This window comes from Cornus florida, unplaced genomic scaffold (genome assembly GCF_030987335.1).
Source record: "Cornus florida cultivar Cherokee Brave unplaced genomic scaffold, ASM3098733v1 CherokeeBrave_3.0.0_Hap2_Chr03, whole genome shotgun sequence".
Classification (NCBI taxonomy): Eukaryota; Viridiplantae; Streptophyta; class Magnoliopsida; order Cornales; family Cornaceae; genus Cornus; species Cornus florida.
Genome location: NW_026775573.1, coordinates 69,095,690 through 69,116,427, shown reverse-complemented (window position 1 = coordinate 69,116,427; position 20,738 = coordinate 69,095,690). Strand labels below are relative to the sequence as shown.

Here is a 20,738-nt window from a genome sequence, read left to right as displayed (position 1 = left end):
TTTTATTAAAAGTGTTATGAAATAAGGATCAAATAGGAATTTATGAGAACAAAAGAAAAATAAATGACAAGAAAAATAAAATAGGCACACACACAAATGAGATTAGGATTTACGTGGTTCGATTATACCTACGTCCACGGGAAAAAGACAGAACAATATTTCACTATGGAAATAAAGAGATACAATGCTTAAGTGGCTCACACCTAAAATCCAATTACATTCAAAATCTCTCACTCCCAACCGATATTTGAAACACCTAACTGATGGTTTGGATGCCATAAACTAGGTGAACTAAAGGCTATTTATAGCCAAAAATGGGTCACCTAAATACTTGGTCATCAAGTATATACAAAAACTGCAGCTGCTTGGAGACTACAAAAAAACGACTTTATGATCACGAATTAGGCTTGCTGGGCACTCAAACTTGAAGCCCAAGTTGCTGATGCAAGATGCTGATGGAGAGGATGACCTCAGTTTGAGCCACATATTCAACAAATCTCCACCTTGGCAAAAAAATCCAAATGAACCACTGCATCTTTGTTAAACCAAACTGTCTTCTCCACAAAACAAATTAATTAAGAATTTTAGTTAAGTTTGAGTCATCCTCAAACTTAACCCTCAGGCTCTCATTCTTCAACCCATGCAAGTCTTGTGCAGCCATAAGCTTACCTCCAGTATTTCCGTCAAATTCTAAATGCTTACCAAAAGCAACCTCAGAAATTCCAAGTTTAACATCTCCTTCAGCAACCTTTTCCAACCGCCCACAAGCCACCGGCTAGTAATGAAAAGTCATCTTCTCACTCTTGTGGAGAATAGGACGTTCTTGACTTTTCCTCGCATCTCTGTTGTGACCAACTACTTGCCTCCCACGCATCTTAATGGCACTCGAATGGACTATCTCTGTAACGACCTTAGCTGATGCCAAAATTTTAAAAAAATTCGGCATAACCTCCCAAAAAAATGGGCCTTCAACAACCTGTCCCAATACACAAAACACATAAAACATCCAGCATCCCATTCATCCGTTCATTATACCTCAACATTGTTCCTCTCATGGTGGAACATCCACACACCAATTAATCTAAATTATCAAAATTACAGTCCCAAAATACAAGATTAATATTTAAAGTCCCTGTCTTACAACGTTACATGATACAATTGCATGGAAACATATACCATAATTCCATTAGTTTCATTTACATCAAACAAAAGATAAGTTCGTTCTTAAGTTACAAAGCCATGAATACTAACTTAGTTACATTTCCACAACTACGAATATACATAGAACGGTCAAAATACAAAATAGCAAACAATCTTCTAACAACTTTCAAGCTTGAGGTGGATTGTCGTCCGCCAGTTCATTTCCAAGACCTGAAAAAAATAATATAAATAGTAGGGTGAGCATAAAGTTCAGCAGGTGACACTTAAGACACACATCTTGTGTCCTTGTGAATCCAAACAAAGCATAGGCCAATGGGAAATGGGGATCATACAATGTCAGGAGATAATACAACATAACGATTCAATCTCAAGTATATCCAATGCAATGGTATGAGATGCAATGCATGCTAGTGTCGCTCCCCATTTTCATAATCCAAAACATCGTTTCCAAACTGTTAATACAGCCCGCCCTTTGGTAGCCCCGCCGCGACACGAGAGGAGGATTGGCTAGTGTCCCTGACCCTTGGTAACCCCGCGGCGTCATTATGGGGCCCAGCTAGTTCAACTACGCTAGGGTGACTCCCTAGTCCCCTCTAGGCTATATTAATCTCCGGCCCGTTGGTAATCCCGCAGCGACCGGGTTTATCAAAATTATTTGACAAAACTCTTCTCCCAAAATTTCCCCCATTTTCATTTCAAGACAAATTCTCCCATTTCATGCATCCCAATGACATGTGCATGGATGTATATATGTTCCATACATTCAATGTCATGACATTTAAAATTCTACACCATAAAATTAAACATTCAACATGTTCAACATCTCCTAAGTAATTATTAACACATTAAGATACAACAAAATACATTTAAGCATGCTTTACACATAAAACAACTCACATTCATACACATGAATTTCTCTAGACAACATTTAAAATAATCATTGATACAATTAACTTCTAATTAAGCATGCTTGGCACAACAAATGATTATAACTCACAATGGAACAAGAAGGTAGTGGATTAAGGTGTCCCTACCTCAAAATGAGCAAAATCCCTAGAAATGGATTCTTAAATTCGAGCTCCCAAAGAGGACCAAAAGCTGGAATTTCTGGTTCTAGCACGTAGAGTTTGTCGTGCTCGTCGTTTTGCCTCAAACGGCACCTAAATCCGCCAAGAATTGAGAGAGAAATCAAGGATTGAAGTTGAAAAAGAAAAAAGAAAAGAAAAAGACAGAAGCAACGAGAGAGAGAGACTTAAGCTGTTCGAGAGAGAAAGCAAATTGGAAACTAAATGGGTCTGTAATGACCCTTATATCATAGGTGGGCCCCACAGTTGAAAAGGTCATTATACTAATTATATATATAGATAAAGTCAAAAACTTTACAATCTCATTGCCACCAAGATTATTGCAAGTCAATATCACACCTGTCCTCATGGGTCCGCCTCCCTATAAGGACGGCTACAATTTCGGTTGCCGTCTGAAAATGGATTTCGTTCTCCCACCACGTTGTGTAGTCCCCTCACAACCCTTTTGAGAACTAGGATCGTAACTCCTCTTTCTAATTCTTCTTTTGCCAAGACTCGAACGCAGATTTCTGCTAACTGTAGAAGACCTTTCTCTACCTGTTACTGTATTCCCTTGGAGAAGATACAAATTTTTGTATTCCCTTAGAGAAGATACAAATTTTTCACCTTGGTGCCCTGTAACACCACAGGAGAATCTATCACGACCATCATCATTACTCCATCCTTTGTTACAACCTTATAATCTTTGGAGTCTAGCACACCTACTGAAATAAGATTCACCTTCAAATCTGGTACATGTAAGTATATATCCTTGCTCAAAGGAGAGAGAAAACAAAGGAATTAAAAAAAAAAAAAAAATTGAAATAAAAGCCTAGAAAGCCCATAAAATGACTTTCACTTTAAAATCATATAACAAGAAATTTAAACTATGTAGATTGGGCAGGGGCCGCGCGAGCACAGGCCTACCACAAATTATGACGTAGGCTCTACCACTTGGATAGACCTTAGGCGGGCACCCCTCCTGAGTGCAATGGAGATCACCAACCTAGACCATAGGCCTTTTTGATCACCCATTGATCCCGTCCAGGTAAGTATGTTGCTATATTTGCCTCCCATGCTTTATATGGACACTCCACAACTGTCTCACTTTTGTACGCTTTCGATGTGGGATCATAAAATGCATTTCACAACCCCTTCAAAAGAACTGAACCAACCTAGACCATGGGCCTCATTTGCTCCTCTCTCTACAATTTTTATTTTTTTATTTATTTTTTATTTTTTCATAAATACTCCTCTCTCTACATTACTATGAGTAACAAATGGTTTAAAGTTCAAAACTTTTCAGCTGAATACTCCATTACTTACTCCTCCCTCTTTGTGGTGATTATAATGAAGATTTATTAGAAGATGAGCAAATAGTTAGACAAGAGCCTCTTAGGCCAATGGATTGATAAATTCTTCCTACAAATTCCCACAAGACTAAACGGTTTATCTCTCCATCTAATCAATAGGTATGTTTGATATAATAGAATGATTTTGAAAGAACAATCATATTTGAAGAAGTTAGCCGTTCAATGTCTGAAAACTTAGTTCACTATGATATATTATTGATTATTTCTAAAAGTTCTTCAACAATGTAATTTCATAGAAGAAATGAACCAAATTTTAAGGACCTATTGGTCAATTTGATTTGTAAGATGTTTTTTTGAGGAGTAGTTTCTGAACCACAGATATTTTGGACCAGGTCAGGCAGCTCAGGAACATATTGAGCCAAATATGCTTTGTTTCCTCTGGCATTCATGTGCCTGCTGCGTTGTACCACCAAGCTTTTCATTCTCACAACAAAGATAATACAGATTCTTGTGACTTGATCGGTCTATCTTTATTTTTTTTACGGTTCAAAAATGTTAGGAATTATGTCTCAAATTCCCATTATTATTAGTTTCTATTTTAGAGTGTAATTTTATGGTAATTTCTTATAAAGACGTGAATTGGGCTCTAAGAAACTGTAATCCTTGTCCACAAAGGAATTGGGTATATGACTCTATAAATAGACACTTAAGCTATTGTTAATAGTTATGAGTTGAGAGAGATGTAGCCTCATGAGGGAGTACGTTGATGGTAGGGGTGAGTTACGGGTTTGGTAGAGTGAACACTGATGGTGAGAGGGAGTCTCGTGGCGTACACAGAAAACTCTGTCAAGAGTTTGTGTGCATGGTCCAGTGTTGAAATTCTCTACTATTGTAATATCTCTACATATATAATAAATCTCTTCTCATCCGTGGATGTAACCCTGATTTTGGGTGAACCATGTATATATCTTGTGTTGTGGTTTGAATTGTTGTTTTCTTTCTTTCTTTTGCTTCCGCTGTGGCCCAACAACTGGTATCAGAGCCAAAAGTGAAGGAGATCCAGAAAACACAAGAAGTCTCAACATGTGCTACAACGGGCTTCAGTTGTAGGTGGAGTCAATCAGCTTGATTACATAGCATGGAGCTTGAGTAGTCAAGGCGGAGCCTTGGGGTTTAACTGATTGAGCAACGTATAGTGAAGGGATAATCCGAGTTCTGCAATAAGATCGCGAAGATTGAAGTTGCAGAGAATTGTTCAGTTTCAATTGCCATAAGAAGCGATGATTGACGTAATGAAATTTGAACCAAGGTGGAGATTGTTAGGAATTATGTCTCAAATTCTCATTATTATTAGTTTCTATTTTAGAGTATAATTTTATGGTAATTTCTTACAGAGACGTGAATTGGGTTCTAAGAAATTGTAATCCTTGTCCACAAAGGAATTGGGTATGTGACTCTATAAATAGACACTTAAGCTATTGTTGAGAGTTATGAGTTGAGAGAGATGTAGCCTCATAAAGAAGTACGTTGATGGTAGGGGTGAGTTACGGGTTTGGTAGAGTGAACACTGATGGTGAGAGGGAGTCTCGTGGCGTACACGGAAAACTCGGTCAAGAGTTTATGTGTATGGTCCAGTGTTGAAATTCTCTACTATTGTAATATCTCTACATATATAATAAATCTCTTCTCATCCGTGGATGTAACCCTGATTTTGGGTGAATCACGTATATATCTTATGTTGTGGTTTGAATTGTTGTTTTCTTTCTTTCTTTTCCTTCCGCTGTGCCCCAACAAAAAAGTCACTTGTGATTATAAGCCACCCTGGACCCAATGCCTCATCAGACCACAGCCAGAATGAAACAATTTCTCATGCTATGTTCCAAGTTATTGATTGCCAAACATAATCAAACAATTACTTGTGAGATTTTGGCACAAGAAATGCTACATTTAAGGCAGTGACTCTGCCGTGTGAATGTATAAAAGCAAATAATTGTGCCTTAACCAATTTGTGTTTTAATTTTATTTTATTTTAGTGGTTTGTATAAACTGACAGCTAAAGTGTTCCCAAACCACTTAGCAGATTGGAAGAGATAAACCCTCCATATTAATATCTCAACCCTGATGTTTCAAAACAGAAAACCAATACCAGCATACAAAGGTCCCATGTGACCTAACCAGGCATATGGCTTTGCAATACATTAGTCCCAACCAAATAAAAGCTACAACTGAAAGACTGTCTCCAACCTTGATTATATATATAACTACTTCCATTTGAATTCCAATCACAACACCAATACATCCATTTCCCTCATTCGCATTCACCTCTCTTGAAATTTCCCCCTTAGGAAAGAATGATCAATCCGAGGAAACTCATCAAGATGGCAAGGAAGTGGCAGAAGTTAGCTGCCATTAGGAGGAAGACAATTTCATTTCCAAGAGCCAATAGTGATGTGGATACGGAGAGATGTTGTACATCAATGGTGGCTGGTAAGGGATATTTTATTGTCTCCACGATTGATCAAAAGCGCTTTGAAGTTCCCTTGGCATACCTTAGCAAGGAGATCTTCAGAGAGCTCCTAAAGATGTCTGAAGAGGAATTTGGACTGCCGTGTGATGGTCCTATCAGAGTACCATGTGATGCATTGTTCATGGAGTATATTATCTCATTGATCCAGAGAGGACTGGCTAAGGATCTAGAGAAAGCTTTGCTCATGTCAGTTGCCACGATTCGCTGCTCTTTATCTTCCTTCCACTGCAAACAAACATATCAACAATTACTTGTTTACTGATTTAAACAGACTTTGGCTTTGTATATAATCAACAGAATTTTGGCATAATAGATTTTGTAAAAATTCCTTGAATTTTGTATACACTGTAACCCTTGTTCTGATGGTGTCTTGAAATCTGGAACCAGGAGGCCTTGTCATTTCTAGAGCAGAACTTATAGATCCAACTTTTTTGGTTGCCCTTTTGGGTTATATTGTGAATATTTCTGTAGTGACAAGATCTGCTTAAGCACAAGGGGTCAATTGATAAAATGATTTTGAACACACTATGGTTGGATCAAGTTACCTGTTAAAAATTGGAAAACTTAGATGAGTTGGACCACAATGTTATATCATTAACTGTTAAATATTTGAAAACTTAGATGTGTTGGACCACAATTTACTTCAACGTAAAATTTGATAATCGCACATTGGAAATATTCAAACTTGATTGATTGGGTTACATGAATAGGGAATGAATTCCTTTAATGTTAGATGCATTCAAATTTCTTTGGAGACTAAATGGTTTCATGAACATGGTTTCTTTGAATTTTTAGACTTAGTATAAATTCACAAAATAATAATAATAAATATAATAATAATAGAAAACAAAAAACACCAAATAAATCTAATGTTAGTTCTCTAATATATAGATTTTGAAAGTCTATAAAGCCCCTACAAAAAATTCAAAATATAGATTGGATAAGGTCTTGCGAACGCAAGCCCCAACTACCAGAAATTATGACATAGACAACCACTTAGTAAACCTTAGACAAACACCCCTCCTGAGTGCAATAGAAGTCACGAACCTAGAACACGGGCCTCTTTGATCACCCATTGATCTCATCCAGGTAAGTATGTTGCTCTATTAACTTCCCATTCATTATATAGACACTCCACGGCTGTCTCACTTTTCTAAGTTTCCGATGTGGGATCATAAAAGGCATTCCACAACCCTTGAGATCTTCAGGGAGCTCCTAAAGATGTCTGAAGAGGAATTTGGACTGCCATGTGGTGGGCCTATCAGAGTACCATGCGATGCATTGTTCACGGAGTACATTATCTCATTGATCCGGAGAGGACTGGCTGAGGATATAGAGAAGGCTTTGCTCATATCAGTTGCCATGATTCGCTGCTCATCATTGTCTTCTTTCCACTGGGGACACACAAATCAGCAATTACTCGTTTACTGATTTAAACCAACTTTGGCATTGTATAGAATCAACAGAATTTTGGCATAATACATTTTATGAACATTTCAAGAATTTTTTTTCACTTATACCTTAATTTATTTCTATAGAAAAAAGTTATCTGCTGCCGTGAAATTGTGTTGTTCTATATTGTCTTGTCCAGGTATGCTGTCTGAATTAAATTCTTATCTGCTATAATGAATCTTCTTCTTCCTTTGGTTTTTTGTATATTGTCTTGTCCAGGCCTTTGATCGATTGAAACAAAACAGCAATCAAAGGGCTCAAAAACTAATATACTATTATCTTCTGCCATTAAAATAGTTAGTGGCAGAAAGGAACTTCCTAGATCTGAGGCTTGAAGATACTTGTTAGATCCAATAAATATGTTTGATCTAATAGAAGGTTTTGGAAGGAACAATCAGAACTGAAGAAGTTAGCCCTTCAATATTGAAAACTTAGTCCACTATGATATTTTATATTAAAAGTTCGTCAACGATATAATTCTGTAGAAGAAATTAAGCAAATATGAGGTTAAAAAAAAAAAAAACATCCATTTATGATGCTACCGGATATGGGAAGACAATTTTGCTTTATGAACAAAAGAACAGAGAACAATAAGTCAGCACTCAGCAGAGACATAGCTGCCGATGGGAACTGCCCAAAACATCCTATCCAACAGTTATAACAGCAACAGCTAAAGACAGAACCATGTGTGCATACAAAAAGGCCAGAGGGCATAACTGCTGTAGTTGAAATATTTAAACATGAATTTATGTAATTTTAGATGCATTCAGACGTTCTTTGGAAACTAAATTGTTTCATGAACATATGATGTTGTATGCCTTTTTAGTTGTAGGTATTTGAACCCCAAATATCTCCCACCTTGTTAGGCAGTTCACCAACATGTTGAGCCAAACAAGGTTTTGTTTTCCTCCAGCAAATAGGTACCTGAATTGGACCACAAAGAGTTTTTCACTCTCACAAAACTACCAACAGAGTTTTCAGCTATTTTGATGCAACATTGGTAGATAGATCAGCAAATTCACATTCTTTTGACTTGATCAGGGTTTTGTTCTTGTGGTTCACAAATGCAGTTTGATTAAAAAACCATTGTCTAATGTCTCCGGAATTTACTGGCTAAATGGAACAGAATGCATCTGCACTATGCTCCATTGTCAAATGTGTTGATTTCCAAATAGCCCTTCTCATCCAACTATCGCATGGTTTTGCTTCCCATGCAATTCCTACCAAACAAATGCCACAATTAAGGCAGTGTCTCTGCCTTCGATAATATATAAATCTGCTCACTTACCCTGCTTTCTACCAAGAACGCAAATAATAACTTGGTGTTCTAAGAACTAAATTCCCTTTACTCTGTTATAGCAAAATCTTTATTTCCTCATCCGCAAAGAAACGGCATGATTGGTCCTAAGAAGATAATCAAAATGGCAAGGAATTGGCAGAAGCAGGCTGTATTCAGTCAGAAAAGAATCACATTCTTAAAAACTAGTGAGGCTGCGGATGGAAAAAGTTGCAAAGCATCAACAGTCAACAAGGGTCACTTTGTTGTGTACACTGCTGAAAGCAGTAGAACCTCAGTTTTCTAAGCTCAATACATCATTTTTCCTCATTCACATTCTTCTTTCTTTAATTTTTTCCATTAAGAGAAAATGATCAATCCCGGGAAACTTGTCAAGATGGAAAGGAAGTTGCATAAGTTAGCTGTTGCGAGGAGGAAGAGAATTTTGTATACAAGTACCAACAAAGATGTGGATACAAATGGTGGCTGATAGGGGGCATTTCATTGTCTACAAAACTGATCAGAGGGGCTTCGAAGTTCCGTTGGCATACCTTGGCGAGGAGATTTTTAGAAAGCTCCTTGAGATGTCTGAAGAGGAATTTGGGTTGCCAAGTGAAGGGCCTATCAGAGTACCATGCAATGCATTATTCATGGAGTATATTATGTAAAAGGAAAGTGTTTAAAATCAAACAAATTGAATGAAGATTTGTAGGAAGATGCTACAGCTTCATTCTTGGATGCTACAGCCTGATCATCAACTCACAATCCCAAAACTTTCTGCATTGATTTAGTTAGGACAATTGTAACATGATTCTTGCCTTTTTTCTTGTGATTCTTTCCTTGTATGTATTCTGTAAAATGATAAACACTCAGTTTGTATAATGAATATAGACACAAAATTTTTGCCCTAAATCCACCATCTCTACGCGGTATCAGAGCTATTAGCTTAACCACAACACACGACACCTCCTCCTCTTCCATCTATCCTTTCTACCTGTCATGGCATCATCCGCAACAAATGCTTTTCCTATTACAAACATCTCCAACTTTGTCTGTGATGTCTGTGCAAGTATACGTGTATTGTGTGATGTATATTGAGTAAAAGAAAAAAGAAAACAAATTAAAATTTTGGTGGGACCCACCACCACACCCAAAAAGGGTTTGAGACCACAATTGGTCTCCATTTTTCTTCTCTCCCGCTGGCCCTTCCTTCTGTCTCTATTTCTTGTTTTTTCTTTTTCTTTTTGAACTCAAACTTCATTCTTAGATTACTCCTCCACCTTTTGTCGGATTGAGATGCCGTTTGAGGCAAAACGAAGCTCGTGTCAAGCTCTACACATCCATACAAGCAATTTTAGATTTTGTGCCCCTTTGGATTTCGAATCTTGAGACCCATTTTCTAGGGTTTTGGTACAATCTTGAGGTAGGGGCCCTTAATTCATGAAATCTTGTACCTTAGTGAGTTAATTGCCTCTAATTGTTGTTTAATTTGATTAGTTGTTTAAAATCTAGAGAATTGTTGATATGTATGCATATATGTTAGTTGTGTGACTATATTTGTTGATTGTTCTATGTGAAGCATGTTTAGGACTTGATTATATATGTTCATTGTGCTAGAACTTGTTATGTATAAGCATGTTATGACTTTCTTGATTATTCTTGCGAATTATGCCATGTTGCTTAAATTGGATAAAGTATGGAATGATGAACTTGTGTATGCCATTGAGGTATTCATGCATTAACATTGGGCAGGAAAAGGGAAAGAATTGATTTACTTCAAAAAGGAGAAATTTCGGGAAAGTGTTTTTGATGAAATGATTTTATGGGAAACCCGGTCGCTGCGGGGTTACCAATGGGCCGGAGGTTAATATAGCCTAGAGGGGACTAGGGAGTCGCCCTAGTGTGGTTAAGCTAACTGGGCCCCATAATGACGTCGCGGGGTTACTAAGGATCAGGGACACTAGCCAATTCTTCTCTCGTGTCGCGGCGGGGTTACCAAAGGGCGGCTGTATTAACGTTTGAAAGTGATGGTTTTGAGAATGAAAATGGGGAGTGTCATTGACATGCATTGCATTTCATTGCATTGCATTGCATTGTTTATAATTGGAATTGAATTGTATGTTGTATTTGATCCCCTACGTTGTATGATCCCTATCTCCCATTGGCCTATGCTTTGCTTGAATTCACAAGGACACAAGATTTGTGTCTTAAGTGTCACCTACTGAGCATATAACTCACCCTACTATTTAAACATTTTTTTCAGGTCTTGGAAAAGAACCGGTGGACGACAACCCAACTCAAGCTTGAGCGATACTAGAAGCTCACTTTTGTGTCTTTTGTATATCTCCCATTTTTTTTTGCAAAGCACTAAAAGTGTGAAGGTGTATATGTATATTTTGCAAAAACTTTGTCATGTAATGTAATTAAGGTATTTGATGATATTTTGGATGTGAATTTGATAACATGTAAACCTTATTGATGAATGGGGAGAGTAATACTAGTTTGAAGTATTATTGAGGTCATTTGATTGTGTATCATCATCTACTATTGCCGTGAATTCGGAATTTGAGCCATGATAGGTTAAAAATGAATTTAAACAGGGTATGGTAGGCCTATTTTTAGGGGAGGTCAGGCTAATTTTTTTTTTTTTTTTTTTTTTTTTTTTTTTTTTTTTGTGTTTAAAAGGTATTAGTTTTGGGATCGTTACATTGTCTCTATCAAATTAGATCGGTCCAACTACCTCTTGTGGAAAGACCAACCAGAGACCATTCGTATTAGCACCAATCTTATTGGCTATGTTGATGGATCCATTCCAGTACCTCCCAAAACTATTTCTTCTTCATCAAATTCTTCCATTCCAACTCCCAATCCTGAATATTCTACATGGAGAAAAATGGTCCCTACTCAAAGTTTAAACTGTATCACTGTCCTCCCATCTCTTAGGATTAACGACTGCGAAAGAACCTTGGGAAACGTTGGAGTTGTTGTTCCAACAACAGTCCATGGCCAGAAAATCCCATCTCAAACGGGACTTACAAGGTATCAACAAAGGAAGGGACTCAATCAATAACTACTTGCAAAAGATCAAGATTCTTGCAGACTCATTAGCTGCCATAAATGAACGAGTCTCTTGACTCTAATTTGGTCACATATAAGTCAGCACTCAGCAGAGACATAGCTGCTTTTGGGAACTGCCCAAAACATCCTATGCAACAGTAACAGCTAAAGACAGAACCATGTGAGCATACAAAAAAGCCAGAGGGCATAAGTGCTGTAGTTGAAATATTTAAACATGAATAGGGAATGAATTTATATGTAATTTTAGATGCATTCAGACTAAATTGTTTCATGACCATGTGATGTATGCCACAGATATCTCCCACCTTGTTAGGCAGTTCACCAACATGTTTTCCTCCAGCATTTTCACTCTCGCAAAACTACCAACAAAGTTTCTATCATAGATCAGCAACTTCACATTCTTTTGACTTGATTAGGCTTTTGTTCTTCTGGTTCACGAACTCAGCTTGATTAAAAAAATCCATCCATTTTGGAGCCAATGGAACAAAATGCTTCACAGTATGCTCTAATGTCTGAAGTGTAGGTTGCCAAATGTAGTGAAACATGCCCTCATCCAAGTAGCCCTTCTCATCCAACTGTCACATGGTTTTGCTTCCCATGGAATTCCTACCAAACAAATGCTATATTAAAGGCACTGTCTCTGCTTTCGAAAATATATAAATCAGCTCACTTCCTCTTCTTTCTACGAGCATAAAAATTAATAACTTTGTGTTATATAAACAAAATCCCAGCCTTTTCTCTCTTTTTCTTAGTTGGTACTCACATGCATGCCTCCACTGAGGCTTGAACCCTTGACACCCCTTTAGAAAGTAAGGGTCTGATACCGCTAGGCCATAGGCCCGTTGGTAATCCCGGCCTTTTCTCTATCATAATAAAATATTTACTTTCTCATCCTTGCAGAAACAAAATGATCAGTCCTAAAAATATCATCAAAATGGCAAGGAAGTGGCAGAAGCAGGCTGCATTCAATCGGAAAAGAATCACATTCTTAAGAACTAGGGGAGCTGAGGATGGAAAAAGTTGCAAAGCATCGACAGTCAACAAGGGTCAAGAATGGGAAGCTAAGTCAAAGCATCGTATCGAGGACTCAAAGAAGCCGGGTTCCACTCTTGACTCCTTCATCAAACATCACCGAGTCCCCATGAATGGAACAATTGCTGATAAGTATTAAAGGCTCTCAGCCCATTTTTCTCTATCTATGATGGGCGTCTACCTCAACAAATGAAGCATACATTCCTGCTACTAAAGAAAATGAACAAAGTAGCAAAAATCATCTAAACATCAACATTTCCATCAGTTGTTCTTGGTGGATGACATTCCATCCAATCCAAAAGAAGATAGGGCTCTGCTAGCTCTAACGCTCTGGTCACCCCGTATGGCTAAGTCTGAAGGCGTTTTCATGGCAGTGAATAATGGCAAGAAAAACCAAATGAAAGTGTAATTAACAAACGCCTAATTAACAAGACCATGATATTTCTTTCAATTTGGTAACGAAAACTCTACATTCATCAGTTAGCTTTAATCTGATTATATCTGATTATTTGGAATGCCATATTTATAATAATGGCACGGGTGACAAGTATTTATTTATTTGAAATTCACTTTGTACTGAATAGAATCCATTTAAAATAGCCATAACACATAGGAGTCAGCAGACTTTGTTCATAAAGTATATTATCTCATTGATCCGGAGAGGACTGGCTAAGGATCTTGAGAATGCTTCGCTAATGTCAGTTGCCATGATTCGCTGCTCATCATTGTCTTCTTTCCACTGGGAACAAACAAATCAGTAAATACTTGTGTACTGATTCAAACAAACTTTGGCTTTGTATAGAATCAACAGAATTTTGGCATAATAAATTTTATGAAAATTTCAAGAATTTTTTCTTGTCCAGGGTATGTTGTCTGAATTGAATTCTAATGAAACGTCAAGTAGTTGTACACCATTATCTGCTATTATGAATCTGTATTTAAGAATCATGGTAATTTGGAAGGCCATGAGTTGTCAACTGTGATGTTTCTGTTTTTCGTCATTTTTCTTTCTAGAATTTTCTGATTTTTTTTTCGAGGGCATTTTCGCCTTTTTTTCGTTTTCCGTACCTGAAACCGTGGGGTGTGTCGGATATATCCAAGAGTTGGGTGGGACATTTTCTTGAGTTTGGGACTCTTGAAAATGCATCAGTTGCTATTTCGACATTTTTTCATTTTTCGGGTCGGACGGTTCCACGTGGAACCCGCTACCAGAATTGTTGCGTACGGGATTTATGTCATGAGTCCATTGCATTTCATGTATAATTATTTATGCATAAGTTGATTGTTTAAAGGCTAAAATTTGTGGTTATATTGTAAACGGTGCATGTGTGTAAGTTTTGTGGAGGAAAATTAAAGTTAAAAGATTTTTTTTTAGGAGGGACCCGCCACTCACTTTCTTTTAATGGTCATAAGGCCATTTAGGCCCTAAATCTCTCTCCCTTCCATCAGATCACTCTCCCCCTCTCTTTTCTCATTTTTCTTTTTTCTTTTCTTCAAGTTTTGGGCCATGATTTCTGTTCCATCTTTTGGAATTTGATAGAACTACTTGAAGCAAAATCGGAGAGCTTGTCGAGGCCGTCATTTTTATAGAAGCAATTCAGTATTTGGCCAACCCTTGATTTTTGAAAATTTGGGCAATTTTTGGGGCTTTTCATCTAACTTTGAGGTAGGAGTTTCTAAGGCCCAATCTCTTTGATTCTTTGTGAATTATTTCTTAACACTTGATATATAGCATGCTTAATTAGTGACAATTTCTTGATAACATGATTTCTATGTTTGTATTAAAATGTATAAAGCTTTGTATTACTTGTATGTTGTGTAAAAGATGTGACTATATGTTACTTGGTATGTGATAATGAAACATGTTATTTGATGTTAATTTCATGCTATTGTGATTTTATTGTTAAAGTATGTGATCTAGAAAGCATGAGGTTTATTTCATAATTGGTGCAAAACATGTATATTGTTGACTTGAAGAATATGAATTTATCTATTTACATGGCATCACAATATATGAGACATTCATGCATGACATTGAGCATAAAAAAGGGAAATTTGATTTGAAATGGAAAAAAATGGGTTTTGAGGAAAAGTTTTGATAAATGGTTTTACGAAAACCCGGGCGCCTAGGAATTGCCTAGGGTCCGTGGCGTTAATGTGACCTAGAGGGAACTGGGAGACTTCCCTGGCGTAGTTGAGTTACCCGGGCCCTAAATGATGCCCTGGAGTTGCCATGGGTCAGGGACAGTTAACGAATCCTTCTCTCGTTCCGCCATGGAGTTGCCATGGGACGGGTTGCATTAACAGTTGGAAATGATGATGGATAAAGGTTTTGAAATGGGGAGTGACATTGCATACCATTGCATTCCATAGATGACATGGCTTGATGAGGATTTTTGACGCATTATTGTCAAAATTGTTGCTATGTTTTCCCTTCCGATTAAGCATGACCCCTCTCTCCTTTACCTATGTTTTGTATGGATTCACGGGGTCACAAAAGGTGTGTCTTAGGAACCACCTACTGAGCAATTTGATCACCCCTTTATTTTAACATTTTTCAGGTTTGGAGCTCTATCATGTGGCGGACAACGACGTTCTACCGCAAACTTAGAATGTAGTAGAGAGACATTTCACTACCTTTTATATATGGAGCTCTATCATTCTGTAGAACCTTAATGTGATTGGTGTTGTGTTGTATCAACTAAAACTTGTAAAAATCCGATGTTGTTTCATGGTCTGTAAGCTATAAAATCTTTAGTTCTTTTGTAGATGATTATGAGGAATCATGTATGATTAAATTGTGATCTATCTTAATGATGTTGTGGTGTTGGATTCAATGTTCTTACATATAGTAAATCAGATTTTTTTCTTAGTTTAAAGTCCCATAGCAAGCCATTATTAGTTTTTATACTCACAACAATCCAGTAGCAGAACCCCAGTTCACAGAGTCATTTCAGTCTACCGAAATGACTGCTTCGGCCAATCGGTTACTGTTCCAACCTAATTCCAGTAGCCTCGCAGGATTTTTGGCCACAACCGGTCGACCGATTGGTCCATTTCAGCCAACCGAAGTGCTATTTTGGGACCGAAATGCATGGCCTTCATTGTTTTTGTTCCACCATCTTTAGAGCTATTCTTTTACCTTGTAGTAGTCCTTTGGCTCCATAGAAGGTGTTTTGACATGTAGTTTGATGATGGTGCCCTTAGGTGACCTCGGGTTCGGGTAAGGACCCGATTAACGGTTCGGACCCACGGATTCGGGTCATTACAAAATTGGTATCAGAGCTTTAGGTTTAAAAACCTAAGGACGACGGGTAGGGTTGACCTAAGCGAGACTTGAGTTGATTTGGAAGTATTGCATGTTAAAGTGTTTATTGTTTTGATAAACATGTTTACTTGTTACTTGCTTATATGTTTACAAATTTGAAGGCATGCCTATTTGCTATGTGCTTTTGTTTTTAAACTGCCGATATATGTAAATGAAATGTGAAAGTATTTGAAAGCATGTTATATGTGATAAGATGACAAGCTGTGAGTATGGGTTATTGAAAGTATTTTAGGACCTTTATCTATCTTACTTTCTTGTTTTAGACTAATTTCGTGTTAGTGTCCTTTTTAGGTGCTTATCCCAAAAATAAGCTAATTCAGCCAAATAAGAGATTGAAAGAAGCTAACTCAAGCTGGATGGAAGAAAATGAGCAAAGTGGAAGTAGAATGAAACAAAATGTGGAAATCAACATGTTCGATTAATCTCAAGAATACTTCGATCGATCGAAAGTTCATCGATCTAGACTCTCCAAGATGGATCCAAGCTCTTTTGTCCTTATCCAAAGATCCCACAAAGTTCGATCGATCCAACATTTCTCAGATCAATCGAAAAGATTCCATCTTATCCTATTGTACCACCCTACCTACCACTTTTGTCTCTTTCCCCAAAATATCTCAGATCTGTCCTTATCTAAAAAGGTGCCACCATGGGAGGATCGATCCAGCCAAAGTTTGATAGATTTCAGCCAAGTTCGATCGATCTCAGCATAGGTTCGATCGATCGAACCCTCTTAAGTGCAAATTAAATTAATTTCCAGCTCATTAAAAGTTGTCTTATTGTGCAATCATTGGAGGAGCCCTTGTGTACGAGCCTAAACCATTGGGTGTGACATTTGAGCTACCTATATAAGGATTATAAGCCACTTTTACATATATGCTTTTAGGAGTTGATAGATACAATTTTTGAGTATTCTTAGAGAGAAAGAAAAGAGAAGAGGAGGCTAGAGACACATTCTTGGAAGGTTTTTCATCTACTTCAAGAAGAAGAGCATTTCTACCATAGAGATAGCCCTTGAGGGTTGGAAGACACCATTCATAAGTGGCTAGACATCCTCTTGGGGCTAGAGTTAGCCCTAAGCATGCTTTCTTTACCTTAATTTATGTATTTTTGAGGGAATTTGTGTTGTAATACATGTTTTGACATATTTATATACATAGATCTTGTTTATTCAATGATTTGTGTGGTTTAATTCTTCCAATTGATCATTTCATTCTATCCATATGTCTAAGTATGCTAGAATAGATGTTCATATGTTTATCTCTATCTCTTGTGTTGTTGATGCATGTCTATGTGTGTTGATGCTATAGATCTAGAGATTGTCAAGCCATAGTGCTTACTAGAATGCTATTGTGGTTAGTTTGATGGTTCATACTCATTTCTTGATATATTGCGCCTCTCCCTTAGTTTAATTAGTTTAATTTCCATGTCATTAGCTTAGATGTAGTGTAGTTACCTTAGTTGTTAAATGGGAAGACAATCCATGCTTGTTGTTTGATATTCCATACTTGTAAATGCAAGTAGTATATTTCTCTAATTATATGATGTGTTTAGATTGTGAGCTTAAAGAAGGATTATTGGCTTAGTTTGATATATTGTGTTATTCATTGTGTTGTTTAGACAATATACACTTAATTGGTCATCCATGCTTGTTGAAACAACCACGCATACTCACTATTGTTGCAATATATGTTTTTCACCTCATTAATTATGAATTGAGTATATAGAAAAGTGATGCGTCGTGGTGATCTCTAAGTCCCAAGACCTCTCTCTCTTGTTTTCTCTATCCTTTAATTACTTGTCTTATAATGAGCTTGCTTAATCTTAATTGTAGTTTAATTAACCAAACAATCTACCTTTGATCACTCGACCTACTAACCCTAAGCATTGTTTCCATTGCAATGGTACCCACAATCCCTTGGGATTATCCCTACTCACCCTAGCTATATTTTTAGTTAGAGGTAGTGGTGGCTTTTATAAATTTAAAACTTGGCCACATTGCATACTCACACTCTTAGTTCATATTATTTTGCAAACTTTTGGTGCATAGGTACGACGAACACCAACATGTAAGTGGTGCATGATGATGAGGATGGGCGGGATATTTAATTTCACATAATAATTAAATGGTCTCATTGTTTAAACTTATGTGATAGGACACGATCGTGTCAAGGTTTATGTTTCTGTTATTATGTATACATCTATATTCTTATGTGTTTATACGGTTTAGCATTGCGATGGTAGTTGGTACAGTGGAGTACTTGTCACAACATTGAGGGTTGTGTAAGTTTTGACCTGAGTGGGTGAGGAGCTTCATTACTCCAGGGTTGTTGGGCACTAGTTCTTATCGAATGAATGACATGGGTTTCTAGCTCGTGGATGGAGCTATTTGGTGTGTAGTCATTTTGATTTTTCTTGCTGCATTTTATGCGGTGATTAAAGCATGACTTTAGAGTAGGTTCTTATTTCATAGCATGGTGTCCTTGTTGTGTGTGTGGGTTTCATGCATTGGTGTATGGGTTTCTAGCTCGTGGATGGAGCTATTTGGTGTGTAGTCATTTTGATTTTTCTTGCTGCATTTTGTGCGGTGATTAAAGCATGACTTTAGAGTAGGTTCTTATTTCATAGCATGGTGTCCTTGTTGTGTGTGTGGGTTTCATGCATTGGTGTATGGGTTATTGAAACTATGAGGGTTAGGTGTGTGAGTGAGAGTTTCATGGAGGGGGGGGGGGGGGAGGTATGACCTTAAGAGGTTAGTGTTGAGACTTGGGTCATGGTTGGGTGCGAAGGTTCTTTTTAAACCCGTCATGGTAGGTGTGACAGAAGTTGTTTAAGTCACGAACGTAGTCTATGGGTTGTAAATGTGTATTTTGGGTTTTCTGGTACGATCTAAGGAAGTGTGTTGGTTCTGACTGTTGTGGGGACTTGTTGGACTCTGTAGGTCTAGGATGATATAGGCATTAACTGGAGTCATGCCAGCTTTGGGTGATTGACTGGTTTGTCGAGGGGTGATCCCCATTTCGGAGAGTTGCATGAGTGTGCTAAGGGTAATTGTGTAACAACCCGAGCCCGTGGGTCCGAACCGTTAACAGGGTCCTTACCTGAACCCGAGGTCACCTAAGGGCACCATCGTTAAGCTACATGTCACAACACCTTCTATGCACATCAACAACTCATCATGGGAGCCAAAGAACTGCTACAAAGTAAAAGAATAGCTCAAAAGATGGTGAGACAAGAACAATGAAAGCCATACATTTCGATCGGCCGAAATGGCACTTCGGTCGGCCGAAGTACCCATTCTGGTTGGCCGAAATGGACCAACCGGTCAACCGATTGTGGCCAAAAATTCTTGCGAGGCTACTGGAACTTTCGATTGACCGAAACAGCCATTTCGGTCGGCTGAAATGACTCTGAGAACTGAGAACCTGCTACTGAAATGCTATGAATGTGGAAATGTGTAATGGCCTATGAAAGAGTTTTACAATCTGCTCATAACCTGTTCTAATGCACTGCAAATGGCATACTACGTTCCATGGTTTTATACATCAATGATTACTCAAAATATAACATCTTTTCCCATTATTCAACATAAAGGTATCTGCATATTCTCAAATTTTCTTCAAAACTACAGTCAAATGTCATAATTATAGTACATGGCCATAGTTTACAACACGAATACATTTTCCAAATGAGGCTTTATAAAAGAATGGGTTCAAGTGCACAAAAGGTAGCAAAATGAACTTCAAATCTTCGAACTAAGTTTGTGGTGGACCGTCATCCTCCACTTCCTTCCTGAGCCCTGAAAAATGTTAATGATAAATGGGTGAGCACAATGGCTCAGTAAGAGGTGCCTAAGATACACATCTTGTGACCCCGTGAATCCAAACAATGAATAGAAATAAGAAGAACAGGATCATGCTATGCCGGGGGAAAAATAACCACAATATCACCTCAATAATCTAAGTCATGAATGAATTATGCCGTGTAATGGAATGAAATGTCGTGCAATGTCACTTCCCATTTCCAAAACTTTTTCCATCATTATTTCCAAACTGTTAGTGAAACCCATCCCATGGCAACTCCATGGCAGCACGAGAGGAGGATTGGCTAACTATCCCTGACCCATGGCAACTCCACGGCATCATTTGGGGCCCAGGTAACTCAACCACGCTAGGGCAATCTCCCTAGTCCCCTCTAGGTTGCACTAACACCACGACCCTAGGCAACTCCTAAGCGACCGGGTTTTCGGAAAACCTCATTTGAAAACCTTTTCCCAAAAATCATTTTCTTGCCTTTTTAAATCACATTTCCCATTTTAGCCCAATGTCATGCAAGAATGTACCATGCTCTCAATGCCATGCCAATATTTATCATCATATATTTAATTCAAGCTTAAATCACTTAGCGTGCTTTGCAAGAAATTCCAAAAAAATAACATACTTTCATTTAACAATAATCTAGCATGGTAAACATATAAAGCATGAAATTATTTCATAAAAAGCATGCTTAA

The 20,738-nt window shown here is 37.7% G+C and overlaps 2 protein-coding genes, 1 long non-coding RNA gene, 1 other non-coding gene and 1 pseudogene across 4 annotated transcripts; 3 read left to right on the top strand and 2 right to left on the bottom strand.

Moving 5' to 3' along the window:
* Positions 1-3,130: 3,130 nt before the first annotated feature.
* On the bottom strand, positions 3,131-3,281 carry LOC132302125 (U1 spliceosomal RNA; annotated as a pseudogene).
* Positions 3,282-5,781: 2,500 nt separating this feature from the next.
* Positions 5,782-6,525, top strand: LOC132300721 (auxin-responsive protein SAUR64-like). The gene has a single exon (XM_059797930.1). The coding sequence runs from the start codon at positions 5,890-5,892 to the stop codon at positions 6,325-6,327; it is 438 nt and encodes a 145-aa protein (XP_059653913.1). The 5' UTR covers positions 5,782-5,889; the 3' UTR covers positions 6,328-6,525.
* A 481-nt stretch (positions 6,526-7,006) lies between these two features.
* Positions 7,007-7,162, bottom strand: LOC132301805 (U1 spliceosomal RNA). The gene has a single exon (XR_009480649.1). It is a non-coding gene; the product is annotated as a U1 spliceosomal RNA (small nuclear RNA).
* Positions 7,163-8,911: 1,749 nt separating this feature from the next.
* Positions 8,912-9,461, top strand: LOC132301717 (auxin-responsive protein SAUR64-like). The gene is made up of 2 exons (XM_059798945.1): positions 8,912-9,091; positions 9,216-9,461. Exons 1-2 carry the CDS (start codon positions 8,912-8,914, stop codon positions 9,459-9,461), a joined length of 426 nt encoding a protein of 141 aa, XP_059654928.1.
* A 454-nt stretch (positions 9,462-9,915) lies between these two features.
* On the top strand, positions 9,916-11,315 carry LOC132300720 (uncharacterized). Its single transcript, XR_009480547.1, has 2 exons — positions 9,916-10,216; positions 11,057-11,315. It is a non-coding gene; the product is annotated as an uncharacterized LOC132300720 (long non-coding RNA).
* Positions 11,316-20,738: the final 9,423 nt, after the last annotated feature.

Bases quoted from the DNA above. Each gene is read 5' to 3' on its own strand.
- LOC132301717 (XM_059798945.1), top strand. From the start codon at position 8,912: ATGATTGGTCCTAAGAAGATAATCAAAATGGCAAGGAATTGGCAGAAG. The intron at 9,092-9,215 runs GTTTTCTAAGCT...TGCATAAGTTAG, and splicing joins CTGAAAGCAGTAGAACCTCA to CTGTTGCGAGGAGGAAGAGA.
- LOC132300721 (XM_059797930.1), top strand. From the start codon at position 5,890: ATGATCAATCCGAGGAAACTCATCAAGATGGCAAGGAAGTGGCAGAAG.